This window comes from Narcine bancroftii, chromosome 1, assembly GCF_036971445.1.
Source record: "Narcine bancroftii isolate sNarBan1 chromosome 1, sNarBan1.hap1, whole genome shotgun sequence".
Lineage (NCBI taxonomy): Eukaryota > Metazoa > Chordata > Chondrichthyes > Torpediniformes > Narcinidae > Narcine > Narcine bancroftii.
The window spans coordinates 26,033,166-26,057,609 of record NC_091469.1 but is presented as its reverse complement, the minus strand read 5'-3'; the positions used below and the strand labels follow the sequence as shown (position 1 = coordinate 26,057,609).

Genomic DNA, 24,444 nt, shown 5'->3' with positions numbered 1-24,444 from the left:
ATGTTCCTATTTCTATTCCACATTTAAAACACATTTCCGATTTTGATTTATGTAAGTTTTGTGGTGTGAGGTTCAATTGGTGTAGGAAATTATATTGTACTAATCTGTATTTTGTGTTCATAATTGACATAATACTATCCAAACACCAGCATCTTTCCATTATTGCAACTCCTAAATCTGATTTCCATCTCTCAATCTCTGTAAACCTGGTTTTGCACTTTCATTTTGGAGAACAAGTACATTTTAGATATAAATTTAGATGTGTTCGCTAGCTGAATTGTCTGTTCCATCTCATTAATTTCAGGTGGGTCCAAGTTTGGTTCCCATCTTTCTCTTAAGAACAATCTTAACCGGAAAAAGCAAAAGAATGTCCCATTAGTTACTCCATACATTTCTTAATTGTTCAAAAGACATTAAGAGATCCCTCCATATAGCAATATATCTTATTCCTTTGACATACCATGAATTCAACATCTTGTTGCTCAGATTCATAGGCAGTAGCACATTTTTACATAATGGTGTCTTCAGTGCATTTTTCTCCGGATACACTTATTTATTTCTTGCCATATTCTAATTGTGTATTAATATAGGATTATCTGGTTTTTTTTTATTGACTTAACATTCCATTTATAAATAAAGTCCAATGTCTCCTCTTTTATTGAATTCAGTCCCAGTCGAATCCATGAAGGGGGACTGTTTTCTTCAAGGAAAGATGATAGAAATCTTGCTTGTGCTAATAGATAATGCTTCTTAAAATCCAGGAGTCTAAGTCCACCCAATTTATAATCCCATGTTAACTTTTCCAATGCAATTCTTGGTATTTTGTTATTCCATAGGAATTGTCTTAATTGTTTAGTCTTAATAATTTTTTTTTCTATTCTATATGTTTGTAGCATGTTATTTTATTGTAACTTTTTGTTCTCTAATGTTCTATATTTTTCGTGTTCCTGATTTTCTCTTTCCAATTTTGTTATATCCTTCTCTAGACCTTCTAAGTCTCTTGCATATTCTCTCAAAATTTTTAGTATAAGAAATAATTTGTCCCCTCAAGTAAGCTTTAAGCATATCCCATATAAGAAAACTGTTGTCAGTGGAAGGAAGATTGTTTTCACAAAATATTTCTATCTGTCTCTTAATAAATTCACAAAAATCCTTATTCTTTAGTAATGTAGCATTAAGGCCATCTATACATACTTTCTTACTTTAGCATTATTGTAACAGTTAACATTAATGGCGAACGGTCTGATAAAAGTCTTGCTTAGTATTCTATTTTTACCACTCTACTTTGTAACTGAGCAGACATTAAAATTAGGTCAATCCTTGTATGTGAATCATGTATCCTTGAGTAGAACGAATAGTTTCTTTCTAAGGGGGAGGAGGGTGAGCTGCCTCCAAATATCAATTAAATTTAAATCATTCATAATATCGTTTTTGCAGCTTTTGCCCTTGTTACCGTTCTCACTGATTTATCTAATATTGGATCTAAACAAAAACTGAAATCTCCTCCAAACAATATATTTTCTCTTCCTTCTGCGGTTTTTAAAAAGATATTCTTCATAAGACTTCATCATAATTTGGGGCATAAATGTTCATAAATGTCCATTTTTGCAGTGTGCCATTATAAATCTTCCAGCTTGATCTGTTTATGTCTTGTCTATTATTATTGGTATATTTTTATTAATTAAAATTACTACAACTCTTGCTTCTGATCCAAATGAAGATGATATTACTTGCCCTGCCCAATCTCTTTTTAATTTTGCATGTTCCAATTTGGTAAGATGTGTTTCTCGTAAAAGACTATACCTGTCTTTAATTTTTTTTTAAAGTATGCCAAGACCCATTTTCTCTTCACCTTATCGTTAATTTCATTAAGATTAAAACTAATAAATTTTCATGTTCTATTTATATTCTTCTTTAAAACAATTTTTTTAACAGTAAAATCTCTGACTCTTTAAATAATAGTGATCCTTCCCCTTTAAGAAAAACACACAATGCCCCCTTTAAGAAAAACACACAAACCTCCTGCCCTGATGGTGACATATATGTAGAGGCCTGAAAGTCAGTGAAAAATTCCCATGGAATCTCTTGAGGAAGGAGAACCCCTCTCCATTTAACGCAATTTTTTTTATAGATATATTCTCCCCCTTAGTCCAGAGTTTCCACCCTGCTACCATTTATCTCAGATTTTTTTATTTCCTTTTATTGAGCTCTCCGTGAGTTTTTCCATACATTACTTTTAAACATAAATACAAGATGGTTTTGTAAAAATAAAAAAAAATACAACTTTTACTTAGTTCCATTATAAATATTTTCACAATTTTCTTCCTTGGTAACCTTGATCTATTTTTTTAGTAAACTTTGCAGAAAGTATTCCACTTCATTTTTGGTCTTGAAATAAAATCACTGGACCCATTCCACTATTTAGACCCTCAATGTCGCGGGGTATATCATTGAGCATTTCAAGTTATTAGCATGTAGTTGTCTTTTCACATCTTCAAATTCTTTTCTTGTTTAATCAAGGTCAGACTAAAATCTTGAAAAAAATAGTATCTTTTCATGATCAACCTTGGGTGGGCCATTATTCTGCTTAGTGTAATCATATGCTGCTCTCAGAATTACCTCCTGTTCTCAGTAGCTTAAAAGTCTCACCAGAACTGGCCTTGGTCTCTGATCGCTGGCTCTTCTGGGTCTGAGTGTTCGGTGAGCTCTCTCAATATGTAGTTTTTCTCCAAATTTGTCTTCTCCCAACGCTTGTGGGATCCATTTTTGAAAAATGTTCACCGGTCTCTTCCCTTGATTCCTTCCTTTAGTCCAATAATTTGGACATTGTTCCATCGACTAAAGTTCTCCATATGGTCAATTTTGTCAAGCAGTCCTTGTTTATCTGACTCCTATTCTTTAGCTTTTTTTTCCCCAAAGCCTCAAGTTTTTTGTGTTTTCATCAATTCAGACTGCTCAACCCGTTCTCTCCATCAGGTCTTCAACAATCTTTTATTTCAGTCATTTTGTCCGTCATATCTATCATCAACATTTCAACAATTATGAATCAGTTACTCAAGTTCTCCATTTTTTCCCAGGATGATGCTCAGTTCTTGACCTGACTCGCCAGTTTTACCTGGTTCTGCTGGTCCTGTCTCCATTTTTGCACCGCTCTCTTTCAGACTTTCCCCCCATGTTCCCAGTTGAATAGGAACTTCTTCAATCTTTGTTCTCAGCTGCCTTGGCTTCTTCATGTTAGTTTTATCCATTTTTGATTAAATAAATCTTGATTTTCAAGTTTTGACCATCTATTTAGTATTCTTCATGGAGAGCTCAACCAAAACACATCTGTCTAAGACCTTCACATGACCACACCCCTTTTCTATGATTCATTTTTAACCAGCACAACTTTGTCAGACTTCAGGCTTTTTTTTACAATCTTTAGCACCCTTATCAATTAATTGCAAAGCTTTTAGGTTTGCATCCTCGCACCAACCCTCTTTACTATCTTCAGCATGATGCTGAAACAAGCCATGAAAGACCTCAACAATGAAGACGCTGTTTATACCGCACGGATGGCAGTCTCTTCAATCTGAGGCACCTGCAAGCTCACACCAAGAGACACAAGAGCAACTTGTCCGTGAACTACTCTTTGCAGACGATGCTGCTTTAGTTGCCCATTCAGAGCCAGCTCTCCAGCGCATGATGTCCTGTTTTGCGGAAACGCCAAAATGTTTGGCCTGGAAGTCAGCCTGAAGAAAACTGAGGTCCTCCATCAGCCAGCTCCCCACCATGACTACCAGCCCCTCCACATCTCCATCGGACACACAGAACTCAAAACGGTCAACCAGTTTACCTACCTCAGCTGCACCATTTCATCTGATGCAAGGATCGACAAAGAGATAAACAACAGACTCGCCAAGGCAAATAGCGCCTTTGGAGGACTACACAAGAGTCTGGAAAAACAACCACCTGAAGAAACACACAAAGATCAGCGTGTACAGAGCCGTTGTCATACCCACGTTCCTGTTCGGCTCTGAATCATGGGTCCTCTACCGGCATCACCTACGGCTCCTAGAACGCTTCCACCAGCGCTGTCTCTGCTCCATCCTCAACATCCATTGGAATGACTTCATCACCAACATCGAAGTACTCGAGCTGGCAGAGTCCGCAAGCATCGAATCCATGCTGCTGAAGACCCAACTGCGCTGGGTGGGTCACGTCTCCAGAATGGAGGACCATCGCCTTCCCAAGATCGTGTTATATGTCGAGCTCTCCACTGGCCACCGAGACAGAGGTGCACCAAAGAAGAGGTACAAGGACTGCCTAAAGAAATCTCTTGGTGCCTGCCACATTGACCACCACCAGTGGGCTGATATTGCCTCAAACCGTGCATCTTGGCGCCTCACAGTTCGGAGGGCAGCAACCTCCTTTGAAGAAGTCCGCAGAGCCCACCTCACTGACAAAAGACAAAGGAGGAAAAACCCAACACCCAACCCCAACCAACCAATTTTCCTCTTGCAACCGCTGTAACCGTGCCTGCCTGTCCCACATCGCACTTGTCAGACAACAACGAGCCTGCAGCAGACGTGGACATACCCCTCCATAAATCTTCGTCCACAAAGCCAAGCCAAAGAATATTTTTCTTGAGATAACAAGGAAATTTAGTGAAAACCATGCAAATGGGTATGTCCTGGACTAATTTTGAACATGAAAAGCGTTTGAGGTGTAACAATATTAATATTTAGGGAGAATTTATAAGATTTAGAGTAGGTCACATACATACATTTTAAAACAGATCTTATTTGAAAGACTGAAGAATTCACATTGCAGGATCTCTGGAGAATGTAAACACCTTTCACAAGTTGGTGTTAATTGAACTGACATCATAAAATGCTTGACCATTGTCTTGCTGGAGTCATGCTGTCTATCAATACCTTTCTGCAAAGTGCTCATAGAAAGGTCACTCCTGGATTTTGTTTATCTAACAACAGATGGGAGCAGTTGCTCCTGTTGTTTTGCTCAGGAAGGTGGGGGTTTTGCAAGACATGAGTCACATGCTCTCTTTGGAGTGGCAGCTGGAAAAGAGAGACAGCTGAGTTAAGAGCTCAGTCACAGTGTGGGACATTGACAAGTAACTGAAAAGTGCAATCCAGGGAAAACTGTTTGAAACTGATGAAAGCAAATTCCAGAGCAGTAGATGGCTGGAAGTGCTATCCGTCTGATTTTTCTTTTGAAATAGAGGAAGGAATGGAACTCTGTAGTAGCTTGAAGAAAGAGGTTACCCTCCAGAAGACTCTGATGGGGCAAGTTTCATCAGCGAGACCCTGAGGTGACTAGTGGTGGTACCTCAGTTATGGAAATCCTGGAGCAACAAATATCTCTCTCTGCAAACCCTTCAAGAACCTTCCTGAGCGGTAAACATTTACCTTTGAAGCACCAAGCCTGGTGAACTTTATACATGTTAAATTCTGTGCACAGAATGGTGATTGCCAGCAAGCAGAGAACTTGGAAGAAGAAGTGAGATTGAACTGTGAACCAAAGAACTTTTCTTGAATTTATACACACATTACATACATGTGCGCTTAGAATTAGAAGGGGGTAATTTGGGTTAGTATAGAGTATAGTATAAGAATAGAGTTAAGTTAAAGTTTGTTTCTATTTTCATGTTTGAAGTTGATTAAAAATAACTTTTGTTTTGAAAGCTATTTGTCTTGGTAAATGTCTATTGCTGCTGGGTTTTGGGGTTCTTTGGGCTCCTAACAGGGGAATAATATTTGTGAAATTCTTCACCAAAATTGGACCATGCTTTAAAAAACCTTCAGGAGGTGTTGTACGTGTTCAGCTGAAATACTCTGATGCATCAGGTATCTAAATTGCATGGGAGAAGCAGATCAACAAACAATTTTGTTATCCAATTTTCAATCTACAGGCTCAATGAACTGAAAATAAACAATGCCTTTGGCTGGCATTATGTTTGTTTATTTAAAAATAATGACAGACAATATTTGCTGGCCTGATATCTGTAGACATGAATTTCCAGTTTGAGTATCAAATGTACATTTTCATTTAGTGCTTTCATGTGGGTTCAGGAGGAGACCTGATCTCAGCGTAAGCCATTATTATGTAAAATAGCAATTTAAGTGGGATGTTAAATAGAAGAGGTAATTTCAGGACAATATTAGATAAACCAAATAACAGTAAAGAAAATCACGACTCATTTACTGATAACATTGCTTCACTTACTGGACCGAGAGTTGACCTCTTCATATCAGACTGCCAGATATCAGGAATAGACTTTTCCATTAGCTGTAGGGTATCTTCTAGAATTTGTTGCAGCTCTGAAGCCAAATCATCAAAGCAAAAAAGGACCAAAACTTTTAGCAAGTTGTGGACTTCACCTGGACAAAAGAACCACATACACACACAGCAACTTCAGAAAACAAGTTCAAGGATTTAAAATTCATGCAAATATTTTTATAAACTACCTGGATGAAGAGGCAGAAGGATGGGTCAGTAAGTTTGCAGATGACACAAGGGTTGGAGAAGTTGTGGATGGAGTGGAATGTTACTGAAGGTTACAAGAGGATACAGACAGGATGCAGAGTTGGGTAGAAAAATGGCAGATGAATTTCAATCCGGACAAGTGTCAGGTGCTGCATTTTGGAAGGACAAACCAGAAGGCTGAGTTCAAGGTAAATAGCCAGTTAATTAGGCGTGTGGATGAACAGAGGGACCTTGTGGTTCAAATCCATACATCCCTCAAGCTCGCTGCACAGGTAGATAGGATCATTAAGAAGACCTATGGGATGCTGGGCTTCATTAATAGAGGGATTGAGTTCAGGAGTAGAGAAGTCATGCTGCAACTCTACAAATCTCTGGTGAGATCACACTTGGAATATTGTGTTCAGTTCTGTTCACCTCTTAATAGGAAGGATGCAGAGCATATTTACCAGGATGTTGCCTGGATTAAAAAAACAAGTTTTATGAGGCAAGGTTAGCAGAGCTGGGATTTTTCTCGTTGGAGCGAAGAAGGATGAGAGGAGACTTGATAGAGGTCTACAAGATTATGAGAGGCATAGACAAGGTGGAGAGCCAGCACCTGCTTCCCAGGGCAGTAATGGAAAACACCAGAGGGCTTTTGCATAGAGTTAGGAGAAGTAAGTTGAGGGAAGACATCAGGGGTAGGGTTTTTAAAAAATATATAAACACAGTGTTGTGGGAGCCTAGAATACCTTGCCTGGGATGGTGGTGGGGGCTGAAATATTAGGGGCATTTAAAAGACTCTTAAACAGGCATATGAATGAAGGAAAAAATAGAGGGTTATGGGGTATGGTGGGTTTAGTACTTTTTTTTAATATAGGGATATATGGGTCAGCACAACCTTGGGCAAAGGGCCTGTACTGTGCTGTAGAGTTCTATGTTCAAATAAATGAGCAAATCAGATTCAAAAGGAAAAAATGCACAAAAATGTGGAATTTGGATGTAAATGAACTCGGTATCAAAATATTAGAATTGTTAAAACATATATTAAATACAGTTAAAGTTAAATACAAAGATCAGGTGGAATGGACACTGAACATCAGGTTGAATTTGGTGATTACACTCTTTATACCTTTAAACTTAAGAGACCAAAATACAAAATTAAAGATGACATTCCAAAACAGCATTGTCCAACGCCCACTGTCTGATCAGGTGGATGTAAACGATCTTAGGAAACTTTCTGGTGTTTTGCCCAATATTCATCTTTTACCAATATAACCTAATAACAAACATTTAACAGATTGTCTCAGTACTATTTTGCATTCTTGGTGTGCACAAACTCTCTGGCATTTAAAAAAATTATCTAGACAGGCCCTTCTGGCTCACAAGCATGTGCCACCCAATTAACCTACAAACCCTGTACATTTTTGGAGGGTGGGAGGAAACATACACAGACACAGGGAGAACATACAAAGTCCTTACAAGCAGCGCTGGATTTGAACTCAGGTTGGCTACTGTTACACTAACCATGCCGCCCATGCTAATGCCACACCCATGCCACTACCACCTTAACTGTGCCATGTTTCCCACATTCATAATATGCCATTGACCTCAAAGTCAAGGAAGGCTCCAAAGAAACTTTAACTTACATTTTTCTTCCTTCTTAAATGACCCATTCACGAAAATAAAAAATTTAACAATACAATTAGAGTTTGTGACAGGTGAAAGAAAACTATTTAATAATTTTAACCAAAAAAAGGAATTAAAATCAAAGCTGTGAATGCACACCAATCCTTTCAAGAAAATCTTAACAACTCCATCCAACTGTCTATGAAACTTCCATCCTGGTAAGGATAGAAAATGTGCTAAAATTTTTCACTTTGAAAGCCTCTTGATTAACATCTGATAAAGAATATAATTTCAGACAAAACAAGTTCAATCTCTGAAAAGGTGCTGCCTGTGGTATAAATAATAATGCATTCTTCTTGACCAAAGTTTAACTTCAGTACTGACTGAGAAATAGAGGCAATACATTCCATGAAGAGTAACCAAATAGTTACTCATGGTGGTAATTGCTTGCTGTTAATAATCTTACAAATTAGAATCGCTTCAAGTCAGCTTCCAATTTTTCAGAGGGAAAAACATTAATTATTATTAAAGATGTTATATGAGAGCATGAAGAAATAATTCACGTTAATCAGTCAGTCAACTTGATTTTGTTAAAGGGAAATCATGTTTGACTAAGTTAGAGTTCTTTGAACGTGATGTGGATAAAGGAGAAAGAACAAAAGGATGTATTGTAGTTAGATTTCCAAAAAGCATTTGATGATGTGTTCCATCAAAAGTTATAATGACCACTGAAGCTTCTGGTGTAACATAATAGTATGAATAGTAGATTAATTGGCTAACAAGGAATAGGGAGTAGGCTGGCAAAATATGATAACTGCATTGCCACATGGATCAGTGCTGGGATCTGAACTTCCTCCACATTATTTAAAGGACTTGGATGATGGCACTGAATGTATTTGGTGACAAATGCTTGCATCCGCTGAAGCTTAGAACAGAGAAGTAACACTGAAATAAGATCCTGAGGGGTCTTAACAGGTGAAAGTGGAGAGGATATTTCTTCTTGAGAGAGAATATAGAACTTTACACTTTACTTAAAATATGGAGCACATAAATGAGGCAAAACGCTTTTTCAGAGGTGCATGAGTCTTGTAACTCTCTTCCTCAAAGGATGGTATAAAAAGTCTTTGTACAGTTTCTTAGTGAAGAGATAAATAAAGGGATGAATGATTACTATGGATAGGTGGCTGTGCAGGGTTGAGGTTTTGTATTGGAGACCACAGTGCTCAGGTCACCCATTAACACCTGAACGACAGAGCAGGCTTGAGGTACTGAGTGGCCTACTCACTCCCAATTTGCAAGTCGGTGTGTTGTTTAAAAAAAATCTGTGCTCAGATTTCTGATGTATAAATATGAAAATATTAGAGAAATGAGAAAAAAATGTTCCCATCAATTTTAAGGAGCAAGAATAAAGCCCAATTACCACACACCTTTTCAGAACAAGAGGAATCTACAGCCTTCCTTTCTTTACGATAAACAAATGAAGGTCGAAGAATACCTGTCAGTTTGTCCACAGTGCATATTATTTCTCTCAATGCTTCCAACAATGCTACATCTTCCATAGGACTCCCCTCCTTCAAGCTGTGCTTCTTCCGTTCAGCCTTACGACGGTTCTTTGAACTCCGCCTGCAAAATTCACAGGTCCATTGCAGTAGTATAAATGATTACTGAGGTGCTAATACAGTAGAAGTCCAAAAATACAGATGTCAGAAATCTGGACCACCTGAGAATTCTGACTTTTTAAAACTCTCAAACTTTTAAAATGTATTGTTTGTATGCATACGTAAATGCCACAGATGCACAGTGGCAACAAGTGACCACACTTAATAATCTTATCACAAATAATTTGTAAACTGTATTTTTCTTTTACAATGTTCATTTTTAAACATAATTTCAAGCATTACACACTTTATTGTAGTGAAAAAATTGTTTACATTTTTGTCAAGTGTTAACTTTATTTTTCTTTAAAACTAATTGTTTTGATAAATGAAGCAAACTGTATTTGCTAATGAATAAACTAGCAAAATTTAGCTGTTGATTTCTTCTTTGTTCCTCCCTAAATTTGAATTTTAAAAGTGCTGCCTGAAAATTCGAAAAATCCAAAAATATGGACCGACCCAATCCCGAGCAGTTCAGATTTTTTATACTGTAATGAGTTATAGATTCATAAGCTTAAATAAAACTTAAGACGATGATAAATGTCAACTGACATATCGTAGTAGCTATTACTCTCATCTCCTGAGTGAGATCCAGAGGCTAAGCGCAACTGTCTTCAGTACATTGAAAAACAAACCAAAATAGCACTCAGTGGGCAAAAGAGTTAAAGCTGGGCCTCGCCTTTATTTTCAGGTGGATGTAAAATATAGCATGGCACTACTTCAAGCAAGATTGAAAACCACAATGTTTGTATTCATTTTTCAATGAGCAGTGTGTAATGATATGGATTGTATATGGTCATTGGCCGGTTAAGGCACAGGCTGGCCCACCCCCTGATGACTCTCTTCCCTGGACTCCTCCCCTGTGGCCTAGGCCATAAAAGTCGAGCCACCTCTCCCTTCCCTGCACATCCCAGCTTGGATCTGGACCAACTCGAGTTTTATGCAGAGTAAAGCCTATTGTTCCCCTCAGTCTTTGTCCTTGTGGTTATTGGGGCAACTGGTAAGTGCCCAACACGGTGCTCAAATTAATTGCTATTTTTCCAATATTACAATCATGACTCTGCCTCAAAACTCCTTCACTGGGTACACAACCCCTTGGGGTGTTTAGAGCTTGTGAAAAGCACCAGTTGATTCCAAGTATTTATTTTACCAAACTATGTCCAGATGCTATCAAATCATGGTCATTAATCAACCATCAAACTGGTTTTCATTCTGCTGATGGTGATACTCAAAATGGCTTGAATTATATACTTCAAGTCTGTGTGCATGAAATAATAACAGACCTTTTCATTATTTTTACAGGCCTTTAAAAGTTCCAGTAAAATGACCAAATGTAACAATCTATAAATGTTATACTTAAGGCTTTCAAACCCACATTCAACCTCACAAACGCTTTACTGTGGTTGAGAAGCTGATGTAATATGCATTACAAATGTGCAAAATCTCTATTCATATGGTATCATCACTTTGCAGTCCTGAACATTGAATTGCACTATTTTTTGACACCACAAAGACTCCACATACAAGTTGATATTTGATTGTAATGTCTTCCACAGGAGACAAAGTCAATGAAAAGTAATTTACAATGCAGGAAACATATCTTTTAAGGAGCACAATTTTCTAAAAAAGTAATACGTCAAAACCTCTTAACACTGTTCAACTCCTGCAGTCTCATCTTCCACTCTTCTGCCCTCCTGGACAGCAAATGAAGTTTCAAGCCAACACTTCCTGTTGGAGGTACCGTCATACAGATGTATTGTTAAATCGAAGAAGGGATTGGGAGTTTTCTCCAGTGCTGTGGCCAATGTTGAACCCTCAACCAACACCAGAAGAACAAATGACCAGTCATGATCACATTGCTGCTTGTAGGATCCACTTGTTTGAAAAATGAACAATGTACTTCCTTGAACCATTGAACCCTCAACCAACACCAGAAGAACAAATGACCAGTCATGATCACATTGCTGCTTGTAGGATCCGCTTGTTTGAAAAATGAACAATGTACTTCCTTGAACCATTGTTTCACAGGCTGAAAAGCATTTGGTATTCCCCAATGAAATGCAAGGTCACAATTACATATTTTTGATAAATCACCAGTTTGCTAAAATGCAACTTCTCTCACTAAAGTGAATGAGTTTAATGACACTATGAGGTTTGTTAGAAAATGAATTTGTTTTAAATTCTGACACCCCAACTTGAGCTGGTTTAGCACTGGTCTATCCAGGTCAGGATAAGCAGATGCAGAAATAAAATCCTGGAAACATTAACTTGAAACTTACGCTGATATCCTGGAGTTACTATGTGAATATTTGGAGCTCATTCCGCCAGCTGACCGCAAACTGCTTCTTTCTGAATAGAGATCAGAATCTTGTCCATCACCCACCTCCTCGTCTACAGAATATTAGGAGAATTAAACCACATCCAAGATCATTTTTTAAAAAAGAGTCAACATAATATACCCAAGGCAGATTACTCAAATTTACCTAAAAATTCTTCCTGCGCCTTCATTTTTATTTCCCGCACAATTTTCAGACGGGATTTATGACGGATAAATAATGTTTTCTGAGAATCTAGGAATGCCATCTGGTTACCATGAGCTAGAAGGAGAAAGAAAAAGAAGCATAATGTTTATAAAATATCCTACAAGATCCCTTTTTTTTCCAATTACTGGGAGATGTAATTGTGCAATGAGGTATTGCTTGTTTGGATCAACAGATAAAAAGCAATAAAGCATCCTAAATTAATTTCTGGGACAAATTTATTCCCACAACAAACAAAAAATGCTTTGTACTGGCAATAAGTATAAACTTTAAACAACAGTTGGAAGATCAGGACTTCAACCCAGGTACAACCCCCATTCATGGTTTACTGAGCAGCAATGATCTTTTTCCTCTTTTACGATTCTGACATCTTGTGTAAACACCTCAAGACATTGGGAAAAAACACTAATGCTATCTCTGGAAATCCTCCAAATTCATTGGAAGGATAGGCAAAGCAAAGTAAGCATTGTCTCTCAAGACTTTTGATGCTGTAAACCACTTCCTTGTCGATTGTCAATTTGACTCACTTCCACTCTCATGTATGTGCAAACAAAGCAACTTAAGAGTTTAAAAGCTGATGCAGATTACTAATTAAAGTTTTATTTCAATAACTAAAATTAATTGATTTCACCAAGGTGAATGGAAAGACATCCCCCAAATTTTTTTAAGAATGGACAAAGAATCAAACCCCAATTGTAACTTTGATTTATTACATAGGTATTCAAGAACCCTGGCGTCATCTACTGAAAGAGGTGGTACCAGTGAGAAACAGGTACATTAGCTTGAATCGGAAAGAATTGTTGCTGCATTTCATTCAGCAATTCAGTGCAACTTCACCAGTGGAGCAATCTGCAAAGCATGAAAGTTATATCACCTACCTTCTAATATAGAAGGTTTCAGGTTTGTCTCCAAAATATCAGTCCTGTTGTACTTGTAAATCTAGGAAAATTGGAGAAATTTATTTCATTATATATTTTAGTGCATGAGAAGTAATCCCTTAGTCAGAATCACTAAAAGCATGATAACTTTGCTATTTGTAGGAACCTACATAAATTGGCTATTTGCTATTTGTGGGAACTTACATTAATTGGCTGCCATATTTCCTGCAGTACAAAGGTTCATTGACCATAAAGGGCTTTGGCATTTCCCAAGGTTGCATGAGGCATTGCATAAATTAGTTTTTTAATTTATAAAGGAACAAAGCTACAAAATTGAGGCAATTAGAGATGTTAACAATGATAAATTTAATTGTGCTTGCAAAAGTTGCAATGGTCACATTTATCGAAGAGTTACGAAATAATATTTTTTTCCCAAATAAAAGTTTGATATAAATTTTAATTGTAAGGAACATGCACTCTGACTGAGCCATCAGAATACTAAACAAGAGATTACTGGAAAGATGCTGCAATCCAATACAACGAAGTGATCACAGGAACACAAAATGGGAAATTCGATGTGCACGTAATAATCCTTATTTTTACAACCTGATGCAAGATTTTTAAAATATGCAAAATATTTTTTCCAGCTTGGTAAAAGTAAAGATGAAAAATAAAATAAATTTTAACTTAAGACATGTATTTGGGATCTTTACTTAAATGAATCAACTATCTTATGTGATGTTATTTAAAAATATTACCAGTCTTAACGACTCTTCCCAGTCACCTCCTTCTAAAAGTGATGTAATGGCTTCCTCATAGTCCTGCAGTGATAAATATCACAAATTCACATGGATATCTAAATAAAAAAAGTTCTAAAGGCAGCAATAATCACACAGTCAATAATTATCGAATTTCTGAATGTGTGTTATATTTTAAACAGTTATATTAAACTTGTTTAAAACAATGAAAGGAATTGTATGGTCTTCCTCATTCTCAAAGATGACATTCTCTGTTCACCACTGACCTGCAACTGGCCTGAAATACATATTTTCAAACTAACTGAGGGAATTCCTTAGGAAGCAAAACTGGCAGAATGTTAGCATAAAGTCATTGAATTAACTCTCTAAGGGTCAAGAAGAGAATTGGGATTATGATCATTTGGGTTATTGTATCACACTGATCTTCAGCAAAGTTGTACAGTTGGTCCCATACTTCTGCTTTCACTTCACATTCTGGCAAATACTTCAATTCTTTTGAAAGTTACAAATGAAGTCATTCACTTTGATTAGATAGATCAGATTATTATTTACAGAATCATTTATACCGGTAATTCTTATTTATAATGAAAGGTTGCACCATAATGCTGAACAGAGGGACTGGGAGTGCTTGTGCATGAAGTACAGAAATTTGTTTTGCAGGTGCAACAGGTAACCAAAAAGGCAAATGAATGTTGCTCTTCATTGTCAGAGGGGTTGAATTTAAGAGAATGGAGATTCTGCTGGAACTGCACAGTTACCTCTGGTCTCCTTGAGAAACAATTACAAATAAAATTAAACATCCACCACGGTAACAGGCCAATTCGGCCATTTGAGTCCATGCCGCCCAAATTACGCCCCATTAACCTACACCCCAGTACGTTTTTGAAGGATGGGAGGAAACTGGAGAAAAACCCACGATGGAGGTGATGCAGAGGAGGTTGACCAAGTTGATTCCAGAGATGAGGGAGTTGGCCAATGAAGAGAGATCGAGTGGCCTAGGACTATACTTGCTGAAATTCAGAAGAATGCAGAAATATAAAATTATAAAAGGGATAGATAAGATATAGGCAGAAAAGTTGTTTCCATTGGTAAATGAGGCTAGAAGTAGGGGCCAGCCCCAAATTTCGGGACAGTAGATTTAGGATGGCAATGAGAAGGAATTGCTTTTCCCCAAAGAAGAGTGAATCTGTGTAATCCTCTGCCCACTGAAATAGTGGAGGCTGCCTCATTAAATGTATTTAAGACGATAAGATAGATTTTTATTTGGCAAGGGAATTAAGGTAAATGGGGAAAAAACTGGTAAGCGTCCACAGCTAGATCAGCCAAATTCTTGTTAAGTGGTAGAGCAAGCATGATGGGACAGATGGCTGACTTTTGATCTCATGTACCTCCTTCCATTGAATCGTCGATCAGGGCATTTCATCTGACAACCATTTGCTGCAATTTTATTCCCACCACTCACCCCCAATGTCTTGCTCCTTGTTCTTTTGCAAATCACCTGAAGTCTATCTGATTATTGAAAACAGATGTGTTTTATTTAGTTATTTTAAACCTTTCATTAATTTTAGTCAGCTCTAACATGCTCCTCCAGATCTTTCTCCTCTCCAAGCCAAAGAAATTTCACTGTGTAAACAATGTCCTAGTATTCTCCTCTATTCCCTAAAATGCAGTGCCCAGAAATTGCAACAATGCTACAAAGTTAGTGTCCAAGCACCATTTTATAAACTTATGGTATAGTGGATGATCATCAACAGTGTAATCAAAAACTGAAACACCATCTCTGCTTATTTTAGATACTCTCTCAACATGGTTTTGAACTCAACAAACTTTCCTATCCCTCTGTCTACTTTTGCTCCATCGCAGTGGAATATTGTACCTATTGCTAATCAGCAATAAGAGATCTCTAGTGGTCACCTGCTGCATTGCCCTTCCTTATTCATAGAGACATCTTTGAGCTTCACAGCTGAAAACCCATCTATTACTACTGTCTTGCTCAAGGATGGGGACCGAGTCAGTTGTACAGCAGACCACCCATCAAAAATTCAAAGCTGCCTTGCCCTCCATCACTATATTACATTTAGGAAAGTTTAAGTGACTGAACCTCTAATCAATTTCAAACATCCTAGTGTTAGAGCACAGTCTTTTCATTTAATGTGTTGTAGGGACTGGGTTGATGAAGCATCATAATTAAACCAAGTGTTTCTGCTTGGCTGTATTTTACAACCTACTCATTTTGTCAGATAGTGTCAGATTTATTTACCTTAGCATATTGCTCCAGGATTAAGGCTGCTTCAGAATATCTCCGTTGCTCCTTCAATCGCCCTAGAAAGCACCAGATATTTTACAGATTTTTTTCTCTAATTGAGCTTTACAGGGTGAGGAATACCAGTGGTATTTAGTGAAATATTTTCCCACTTTTTAAATTAGTTGGTAGCCATCTTAGTTACAGAGTAAAATTCTCTTAATGGATAAACAATGTGCTCAATTCAGTCTCAGAACTACACTAGGAGGATGCAGATATATTGCAGCATAACCACCAGTAACAAGGTGCAGACAAACTCCCTTGTGGAAGTGGCTGAAATTTAGAAGCCAAGTCCCTCAAGATTGATGTCCAGAAGTATATCTGCATACAACTCTGTAAATTTGGAACACTCTTCCTAAAAGGGCTGCCAAAATTTCAGATCTGTTGAAGATTTAAAAAAGAGTACACATATGTCACTCTTTGTTGGGCAAAACATATTACAGGATATAAAATCAGGCAGGTACATGCAGAACAGCTGTGATCCAATCAAGTGGAACAACACGAAGGTGGTCTTTTCTTGTGAACCCTTACCTGATATGGTCCGGGCTACGTTAATTACTTTGTCCTCAGTATAATGAAGTTGAGCAGCCATGCAAAAAGCCTGCTGCCAACTACAACATAGCAGAAAAGCATCCATTGCCTTTTCACATTCCCCACATCGTGTGAAGATTAGTCCAGCCTGATCGTAGTGTTGCTTATCGATGAGGTACTCGCCAAATGCAATGCTGATGTCCTGAAATGAAAAGGCCACAAAAGCCAGTGTCAGGAAATCACATTTTAATCTCCTCACTAAAATTTGAGGCACTTTCTCCATTTTTATTTCCCACATGTTACGCAGATCAAACTGATCTGAAAAGTTGTTCAAAGTTGACCCTTTAATAATATTTTAACTACAGTTAAATTCCGATTATCCGAAATTTGATTATCCAAACTCTTCATTTTTTTGAACCCTGAAGGATTGTTTACCTCTGAAAATTTTCAGATAAATGAGGATCCTCAGTTATCCGAATTTTTTCCCCGGAGCTAAACAGACCTCACAAGTTGAAAAAAAATTCACCCAACATGAAATTAGAATGACAATTGTCCTTGTTTCAGGTAACTCCCTCTCCTCTCTCTTCCTATTTCTGCTTTACCTTCCCCTATTGACTTATCCCTTCAACTCTCCCTCTCAAACAATATGACATTGTCTTGCTGCTGCAAGCGATCAGATGAACCCCTTGTCCCGGTGTCATCAGAGAGAATGGCCTCCTGGGTAGGAACGGGACCTTGGGCTCCCTGGCAGGAGTGGGACCTCAGTGGGGAGGTGTTGGTGATTGGCGGCAGCGGTTGGGAGGGGGAGTGTGTGCAGGCGAAGACTGGGTTGGTGTTGGGCTCCAACACCGAGAACCAGGACGCGAAGCCAGAACACCATCCTCCGGAATGAGCCCATGGGAAGACATGAGCCTGCTGACTTGGCAGTGAGTGTTCCTCTGGCCTGGGAAGCCTTCTCGGGGATCGGCAGAGTGGCTGGAAGATGTTTGGGATTGGTAGCTGTCATTGGGAGGTCCTGGTGATTGGTAGTGGCATTGGGAACGTGTCAGGGATCGGCAGCAGTCAGTATTTTTTTGGTGAAAATTAAACATTATTTTAATGCTTAAAAAGCCTTCCCTCATTATTGTTGTTTAAGCATTGATACAAGTGATTAGCTGTTGCTACTGAGCTGTTTTGTTTTTAAAAATGACCAGTTATCTGAAAAATTCAGTCATCCAAAATAGATCTGATCCCGACCATTTCAGAAAATCAGAGTTGTATTGTAATAATGTTAAAATCTAAGCAATTTATTTTCACTTTCCATATGTTGAATGGTAGTGTTCAGACCAATCAATCATTGTGCTCTGTGGTCAATTTCACTAACTTACCAGTTTTAATCCCCTTTTTGACATTACTTTAATTTGCTTTTTCTGTGTTAGTGATGTATTAAGTTGTTAATGTTTGGTAATGGTGTTCATGCTTCACACAATTCTCTTCCTTTTCTATCCACCTCAGTTCAGCCTTTCAATGGTCTTTTCTATGGTTCTTTCCCATGAATTCATTTTCTTTTGAAAAATATTTGCATGGTTCTGAGCTTTGAACCCCAGTCTGAATAAAGAAATCTCTCCTTATTTCTGCACTGGAATTATTGAAATAAAAATTCCTTACATTTATGCCTCTTAAATTTAGATTTTCCCATTCATGAGACTTGTTCCTTCCAGATCGGTCTAACCCTTTCAAAATGTCTCAATTTTCATGTCTTTTCTCTAAAGGAAAAAAGACCTTGCTCAATCCTTCTTGACAGATGGATATCAAGATCCTAAAAACTCTTGGTACTGATTTCAGAGGGAAACTGTGTGAAAAATGCTTCACCCTACCTCTAATTTTGTGATTTATTCTTTCTCTTAGTGATGGTACTCTCATCATTATATTAAAAACAAACCTTGTTTATAAAGTTAAAGAAAAATATACCTCAGAGGCTGGCGGATAAACTGTCCTCACTGGGTCTTAACACCATTCTCTGCAACTGGACTTCTCAGAAAGACCACAGTCGGTCCGGGTTGGCAGCGAAACCTCAAGCCCCATCACACTGAGCACCAACACACCTCAGCCCACAGGTGTCAATGCTGCTGACTCACGGCTGAACTGCTAAATTCAGTTCACACCGAATCATCACATTTGCAGATGATATGACAATAGACGGCCTCCTCAGTAACAATGATGAGCTGTATTACAGAGAGGAGGTTGAAAGGCTCGTAAAATGGCACACGACACAACCTGAGTATCCAAGTGGGCAAGACAAAAGAAATATTTGTGGACCTCAGGAAGACAAATGTCGACTATTCTCCACAACACATCAATGGTTAAGTCGTGGAGAGAGTGAAGAGCACAAAGTTCCTTGACACATATATAAAGGATGACCTATCCTGAGCTCACACCTTCTATTAGTCAGTAAGGTGCAGCAACGTCTACAATTCCGAAGGAGGCTGAGGAGGGCAAGGCTCCCATTCTCCATCTTGACAACCTTTTACAGGAGCTCAACTGAGTGTCCTGAATGGTTGCAACATTGTGTCATATGGTAGCTGCAAAGCATCACACTGGAAGTCTATACACAAGATCATTAGGCTCTCTCTTTCCACTACTGACACTTATTGGGAGCACTAATTGTCTAAGTAGGACTCAAGGAAGTATAGAAGACCTTTTCCACCCAGTGCATGATATCTTTGACCCACTATCATCAAGGAGGTTGTAGAGGAGCATCAAAATCGGGACTGCCAGACTGGCGAATAGCTTCTACCCCCAGCTGTGAAATTGATCAACGGTATCCTGCAACCATGTAATTCATCTGAAATATTTATCTAAATTTATTTGATTATTTACGCGATCATCATGTACAGTGTATTGTGTATTTTGGTGTGTGCACCATGATCTGGAAGGACATTGCTTCATCGGCTTGTATACGTCCAATCAAATGATGTTAGAATTTGAACTAGATTTTAAAAAACTTCTTCATTATTCAGTCTCTGTCCTCTACAACTTTCAACCCTCCAAACCTCACTACAGGGCAATGACCACAGTCATAAATAACTGAATGTCACACTGTTGGAATGATCTCTTTCCACAGATGCTGCCTGACTGGTTTCTGTTGCCAAGTCAATGATGGTTTTGTTCGATCTGGTTGAGCTTAGTTTGGTAAAAGTTAACAAAACCTTGGAAGTTCAAAAATGCTTGGTGGTTGCAAAGATGACAACCTGATTTATACAGTGACTTTAGCCTACTAAGTTATTTCAAAACCATACTATATAACTCTATAATATTAGGATTGGGTACCAGATGTTTGGTTGAAGAGGTGGTGTTTAAGGAGCATCTTAAAATCAAAGAGATGGAAGGCATAAAGAGTGTATTCCAGAGCTTGGTATTCCAGAGTATTGAGAGATGAAAGCAAAGCTATTCCTCCTGAAGTGAGTAATTATCAGGGACATGCAGAGATCTTGTCACTGCAGGACTAGATAAAGTTAGATAGGGAAGTTGAAATTGTGGGAAGATTTGGAAATGAGAGTTAAAATGTTAAAACTGGGGTGCTATTTAGTTAGGAATCTATACAGCCACCTTATGTAGGGCTCATGGCTGCAGGATGGCATACAGCAGCAGATTTATACAGATACACATTTTCTTTATACCTTATATTCCCGACTCTTTACTGGAAATAATTTCAAGGCATCACTGTAAATCTTTTGGTCCTTTACCAAGTTTAGAAGCTCAACAAAATGCTGACTACCTGAAAGAAACCAATATCAGATTAAAGCAGGAATACATGTCAGCGTACTGATGAGAAATAAAATTTGTTATGTTACTAATGTAATTTCTTTCACACCAGATAAGCAAAAAACACAAGGGTGTTTTCATGGTGATGGCAGATAAACAAATACACCCATCCTGCCAAATCCAACTACATGCAAGTCTTAAAAACTTCAGCCCCATTCATATTTCAAAATATTTTTGAACTAAAGTTTCCTAGTAAATCCACAAAACAAATACCACAATTGCTTTAAGATGTCAAGATGTCCTTGATAGAATGAATCCTTATGAAACACAGAAGAGGAGAGAAATTTGTCTTTAGTTGTTCACACTAAATGAGTGCTTTCGTATCATGTTGTACTCAGCACGTACATTTTCAGCCCTATTGTAGGAAGCATGCTTGGGAGATGTATAACACTGATGGCTGATATTCCAGCATGTTTAGTGCTTGTGACCACCATTGTGACCAAAGATATTTCTCTTTTAAGAGCTACAATGATTCTGATCTGAACAGGACTGTTGTGTATGATAAACATATAACTTTTGAGTCAGGGTTCAATGTCCACATGGTGATAAACTGTTGGTGCTTTATTCAAGTGAAACAAAATCTCATACTACTCTCGTCTCCTTCAAATTGACTGTCATACATCATAAAGATCAACTTATCTTCTATCTTTCCAAACAGAACTAGACATCTTTCCTCTCCAGAGTCCTCAAATAAAGCAAATGCCTTTTCTACCATCGTGTCATTGCTGGTCAATTCCACCTTTCACCATCATGAGCAAAACCCCATGGGTCACTCCACTTTGAGTCTCAAATTTAAAATCACTCCATCACTTAAACTCTCTAAACTGTGAAGGCTACTATCTCCTTGCATGACTTGGAATGAAAGTATGAAACACCTTGGGACATTCCACTATTAGAAGGTGGCATTTAAATCGGCACCAGTCACCAACACTACTCCTTGCAATGTAATCTATCAACTGGCCTGACAAAGATTAATATTAAAAATATGCCACAAACTTGAACCTTGTTGAAATCTTGAAATGGGTTACACAATTCCAGGAAGGAAAAAAATGTTAACAATGGTCATGTGTAAATCAAGCTCTTAAAGTAGATGCAAGATATAAAAACTGGAGGAGAGGGAGAGATCATATTTCAAAAAGATGAGCTATGAATCTTTAAAATAAAGTTTGGAAGAATTTCCTTGCAAGGCAAAACCTGGTTACCACTTCAAGATTTTATAAATCAATCCCTCTTTAACATACATTCCATGTACAGACACATACACAAGCAAAGATATTATTCATTGATAAATTCTTTGGAAATAAGTCTGCATACCATGCTTCTTTTGTCCTTTGAATGTATTAACATCTGAAATGAGCAGCTTACCATTAAATCCCAAAGCACTCTGGAACTGTACTTACCACATTTGCTAAGATGCACAATAGCCTTTTTGTAACGCTTTAAATATTTATCAATGGTGTATCGCTGGTAATTGGTCTCCATTTTCTTTAATTTGTTCAGAAATGGTAGGTACTCCTTTGGATCCTGAAGCAATAATGTAACAATTGCATCAAGATGAACCCAGATCAATTCCAAATCCAATCCCACAATGCTAATGCGACTTTTCTTTGAACCAGCCATCCTAGTATCATCTACTTTTGTTGCGTTATCTCGTTTTCCTTTTTCCCCCTTCCCCAAACTACAATATTCTTTTATCCCTCCAACCACCCTCTTCTAATCCAGATTAATTTATCCACGCTGAAGCTGCAAGGCCCTGTCTAGTTGTCCACTGAGCAGTCAGGCAAAAAGAGTCATTCCTTTAGTGCTGCCTTTTCTGTATCTCAAGTTAGGGAATCAGCTGACATCAGAAGATGTAAATTATAAAAGTAGAGATAATCATGCTTGCAAATTTCAGCAAAGAAACTGGTCTTTAACAAAAACTGCTTGTGGATCCTCATGAATTTCCATTTTTCATTTCAGAATTAAAACTTACATCTACAACTTTTTTCCAGTTTTAGCTTTATTTGAGAATACTACTTCATTCAGTTTTGCCTTGTTTTCTATTTCAATTAATCATTGGTTGTACTTTGCTCTAGAGCAGTCATTCCTCAAGTGGGTGGTGCCATGGAAATATCCAAAGGGGCAGTGAGAAAAAAGGAAGCGGTCAGATCGGTGAGGAAAAAGTTTTCGGCAAATTCAGTGAGTGCTATCCATCAGGTGAGGAGGGGGTGGGGGTGACTGCCTGGGATGATGACTGCCCAGGACAGTCACTGGCTGGGATGAGACTGCTCGGGACGGCAACCACTAGGAACAGTGACCAAGTGCCCAGGACGGTGACTGCCTGGGAATAGCCACAGAACAGCAAACAAAAAACTGTGAATACAATGTAGTTACAGGTGAGATGTAAATTTACCCTTTCATATTGCTAATAAATTGGTTTACTAAAAGTTTTATTTGTGAAATACATATGCTTATTTATAGTGTGAGATTAATTATTGTTTTAAATTTGCAGTAGACCTAATAACAAGAAGGGGGACGGGGTTTATGTGTGGGTGTGAATGAGAGGGTGGGTGGTTGGGTGTGTGTGTGGGACTATGATGTGGCCTGGGATCCAAGCGGGTGGCAGCCCAAATAGGTTTGGGAACCACTGTTCGAGAGCAACCAGCAAAGATGCTAAACCTCCCTAAGAAAATGTTCAGAGAAACACAAATGCAAACCTTTTGTGATTTTTCTGCCACCATCATCACCAAGTCAAAGTCGTATGTACCCACTGCATAGTCGTAGAGTTCATTAACATCTACTAGGAAAAGGAGATACTTCAGGGCTTCTTCAGCACTGACTGCCTCAGGACTACTTGGAGGATTCACTGCAATTTATAAAAATTTAAAAAATATTTCTAAGAAACAAAAAAGTCTATTTGTTTTAATCTAACAATGAATTCTCAATGGCATACCTCATCATTTATCAAGAGATATTAATACATTTATGGAAGTATAATATGACCAACTGCATTTATACAAGAGGCTGAGAGAATCACCCTCTGAATAAAGGGAAACTAAAATTCTAGGGATCCTATTGTAGGATCAACACAGACATCAAAATGAAATGGAACTACAATGCCAATGGGGAATACAGTGAAAAAAGTATTTATCCAAAATATAGCCATTGTGTAAAACTGTACCATTAAGAGTTGCTTAACTAATTAAATTGGATGCATCTATGGGGAAATTGAATAAACACCTCCTCACTGATTATCAACACAGGCGCACCCCAAGGATCTGTGCTTAGCCCACTGCTCTACTTGTTATACACTCATGACTGTATGGCCAGGCACAATTTTAATGCCAATAACACCACAGTTGTCGACAGAGTCTCAAATGGCAATGAGGAAAGCATACAGGAGGGATATAGATTAGCTCACTGAATGGTGTAACGACAACAACCTTGCACTCAATGTCACCAAAACCAAGGAGATGATTGTGGACTTCAGGAGAAAGTCGGGGGCTCAGGAGTGGAGAGAGTCAAGAACTTCAAATTCCTGGATGTCAACATTTCCAAGGATCTGTTTTAGAGCCTCCATATTGATGCAATCGCAAAGAAGGCTGACCAGTGTCTATACTTTGTAAGGTGTCTGAGGAGCTTCGGCATGTCACCGAAGACTCTCGTAAACTTCTACAGGTGAACAGTGAAGACCATTTTGGCTGGTTGCATCACGACCTGGTATGGAGGTGCCAACTCTCAGGTCAAGAATAAACTCCAGAGGGTTGTTAACTCGGCCTGCGACATCACAAGCACCAGACTTCACTCCAGTGAGGACATCTACATGAGGCGGTGTCTTTAAAAAAAAAACAGCCTCTACCCTCAAAGACCCCCACCACCCAGGCCATGCCTGCTTCACTCTGCTAC

At 38.2% G+C, this 24,444-nt stretch overlaps 1 protein-coding gene across 7 annotated transcripts in view; it reads right to left on the bottom strand.

The window, feature by feature from the left end:
- The window catches only part of elp1 (elongator acetyltransferase complex subunit 1), a 130,773-nt gene that overhangs the window by 5,779 nt on the left and 100,550 nt on the right, over nucleotides 1-24,444 (bottom strand). For 6 of the 7 annotated variants that reach the window (XM_069922706.1, XM_069922704.1, XM_069922705.1 and 3 more), the window contains 11 exons: nucleotides 23,256-23,404; nucleotides 21,960-22,083; nucleotides 20,415-20,512; nucleotides 16,756-16,957; nucleotides 16,183-16,244; nucleotides 13,923-13,985; nucleotides 13,165-13,225; nucleotides 12,230-12,343; nucleotides 12,026-12,137; nucleotides 9,587-9,714; nucleotides 6,226-6,380 (listed from right to left, as the gene is read on the bottom strand). In XM_069922706.1, the coding sequence (XP_069778807.1) occupies nucleotides 6,226-6,380; nucleotides 9,587-9,714; nucleotides 12,026-12,137; nucleotides 12,230-12,343; nucleotides 13,165-13,225; nucleotides 13,923-13,985; nucleotides 16,183-16,244; nucleotides 16,756-16,957; nucleotides 20,415-20,512; nucleotides 21,960-22,083; nucleotides 23,256-23,404 (1,268 nt within the window). The remainder of the gene's footprint in view (nucleotides 1-6,225; nucleotides 6,381-9,586; nucleotides 9,715-12,025; nucleotides 12,138-12,229; nucleotides 12,344-13,164; nucleotides 13,226-13,922; nucleotides 13,986-16,182; nucleotides 16,245-16,755; nucleotides 16,958-20,414; nucleotides 20,513-21,959; nucleotides 22,084-23,255; nucleotides 23,405-24,444) is intronic. The other variant, XM_069922719.1, reaches the window with a different exon arrangement.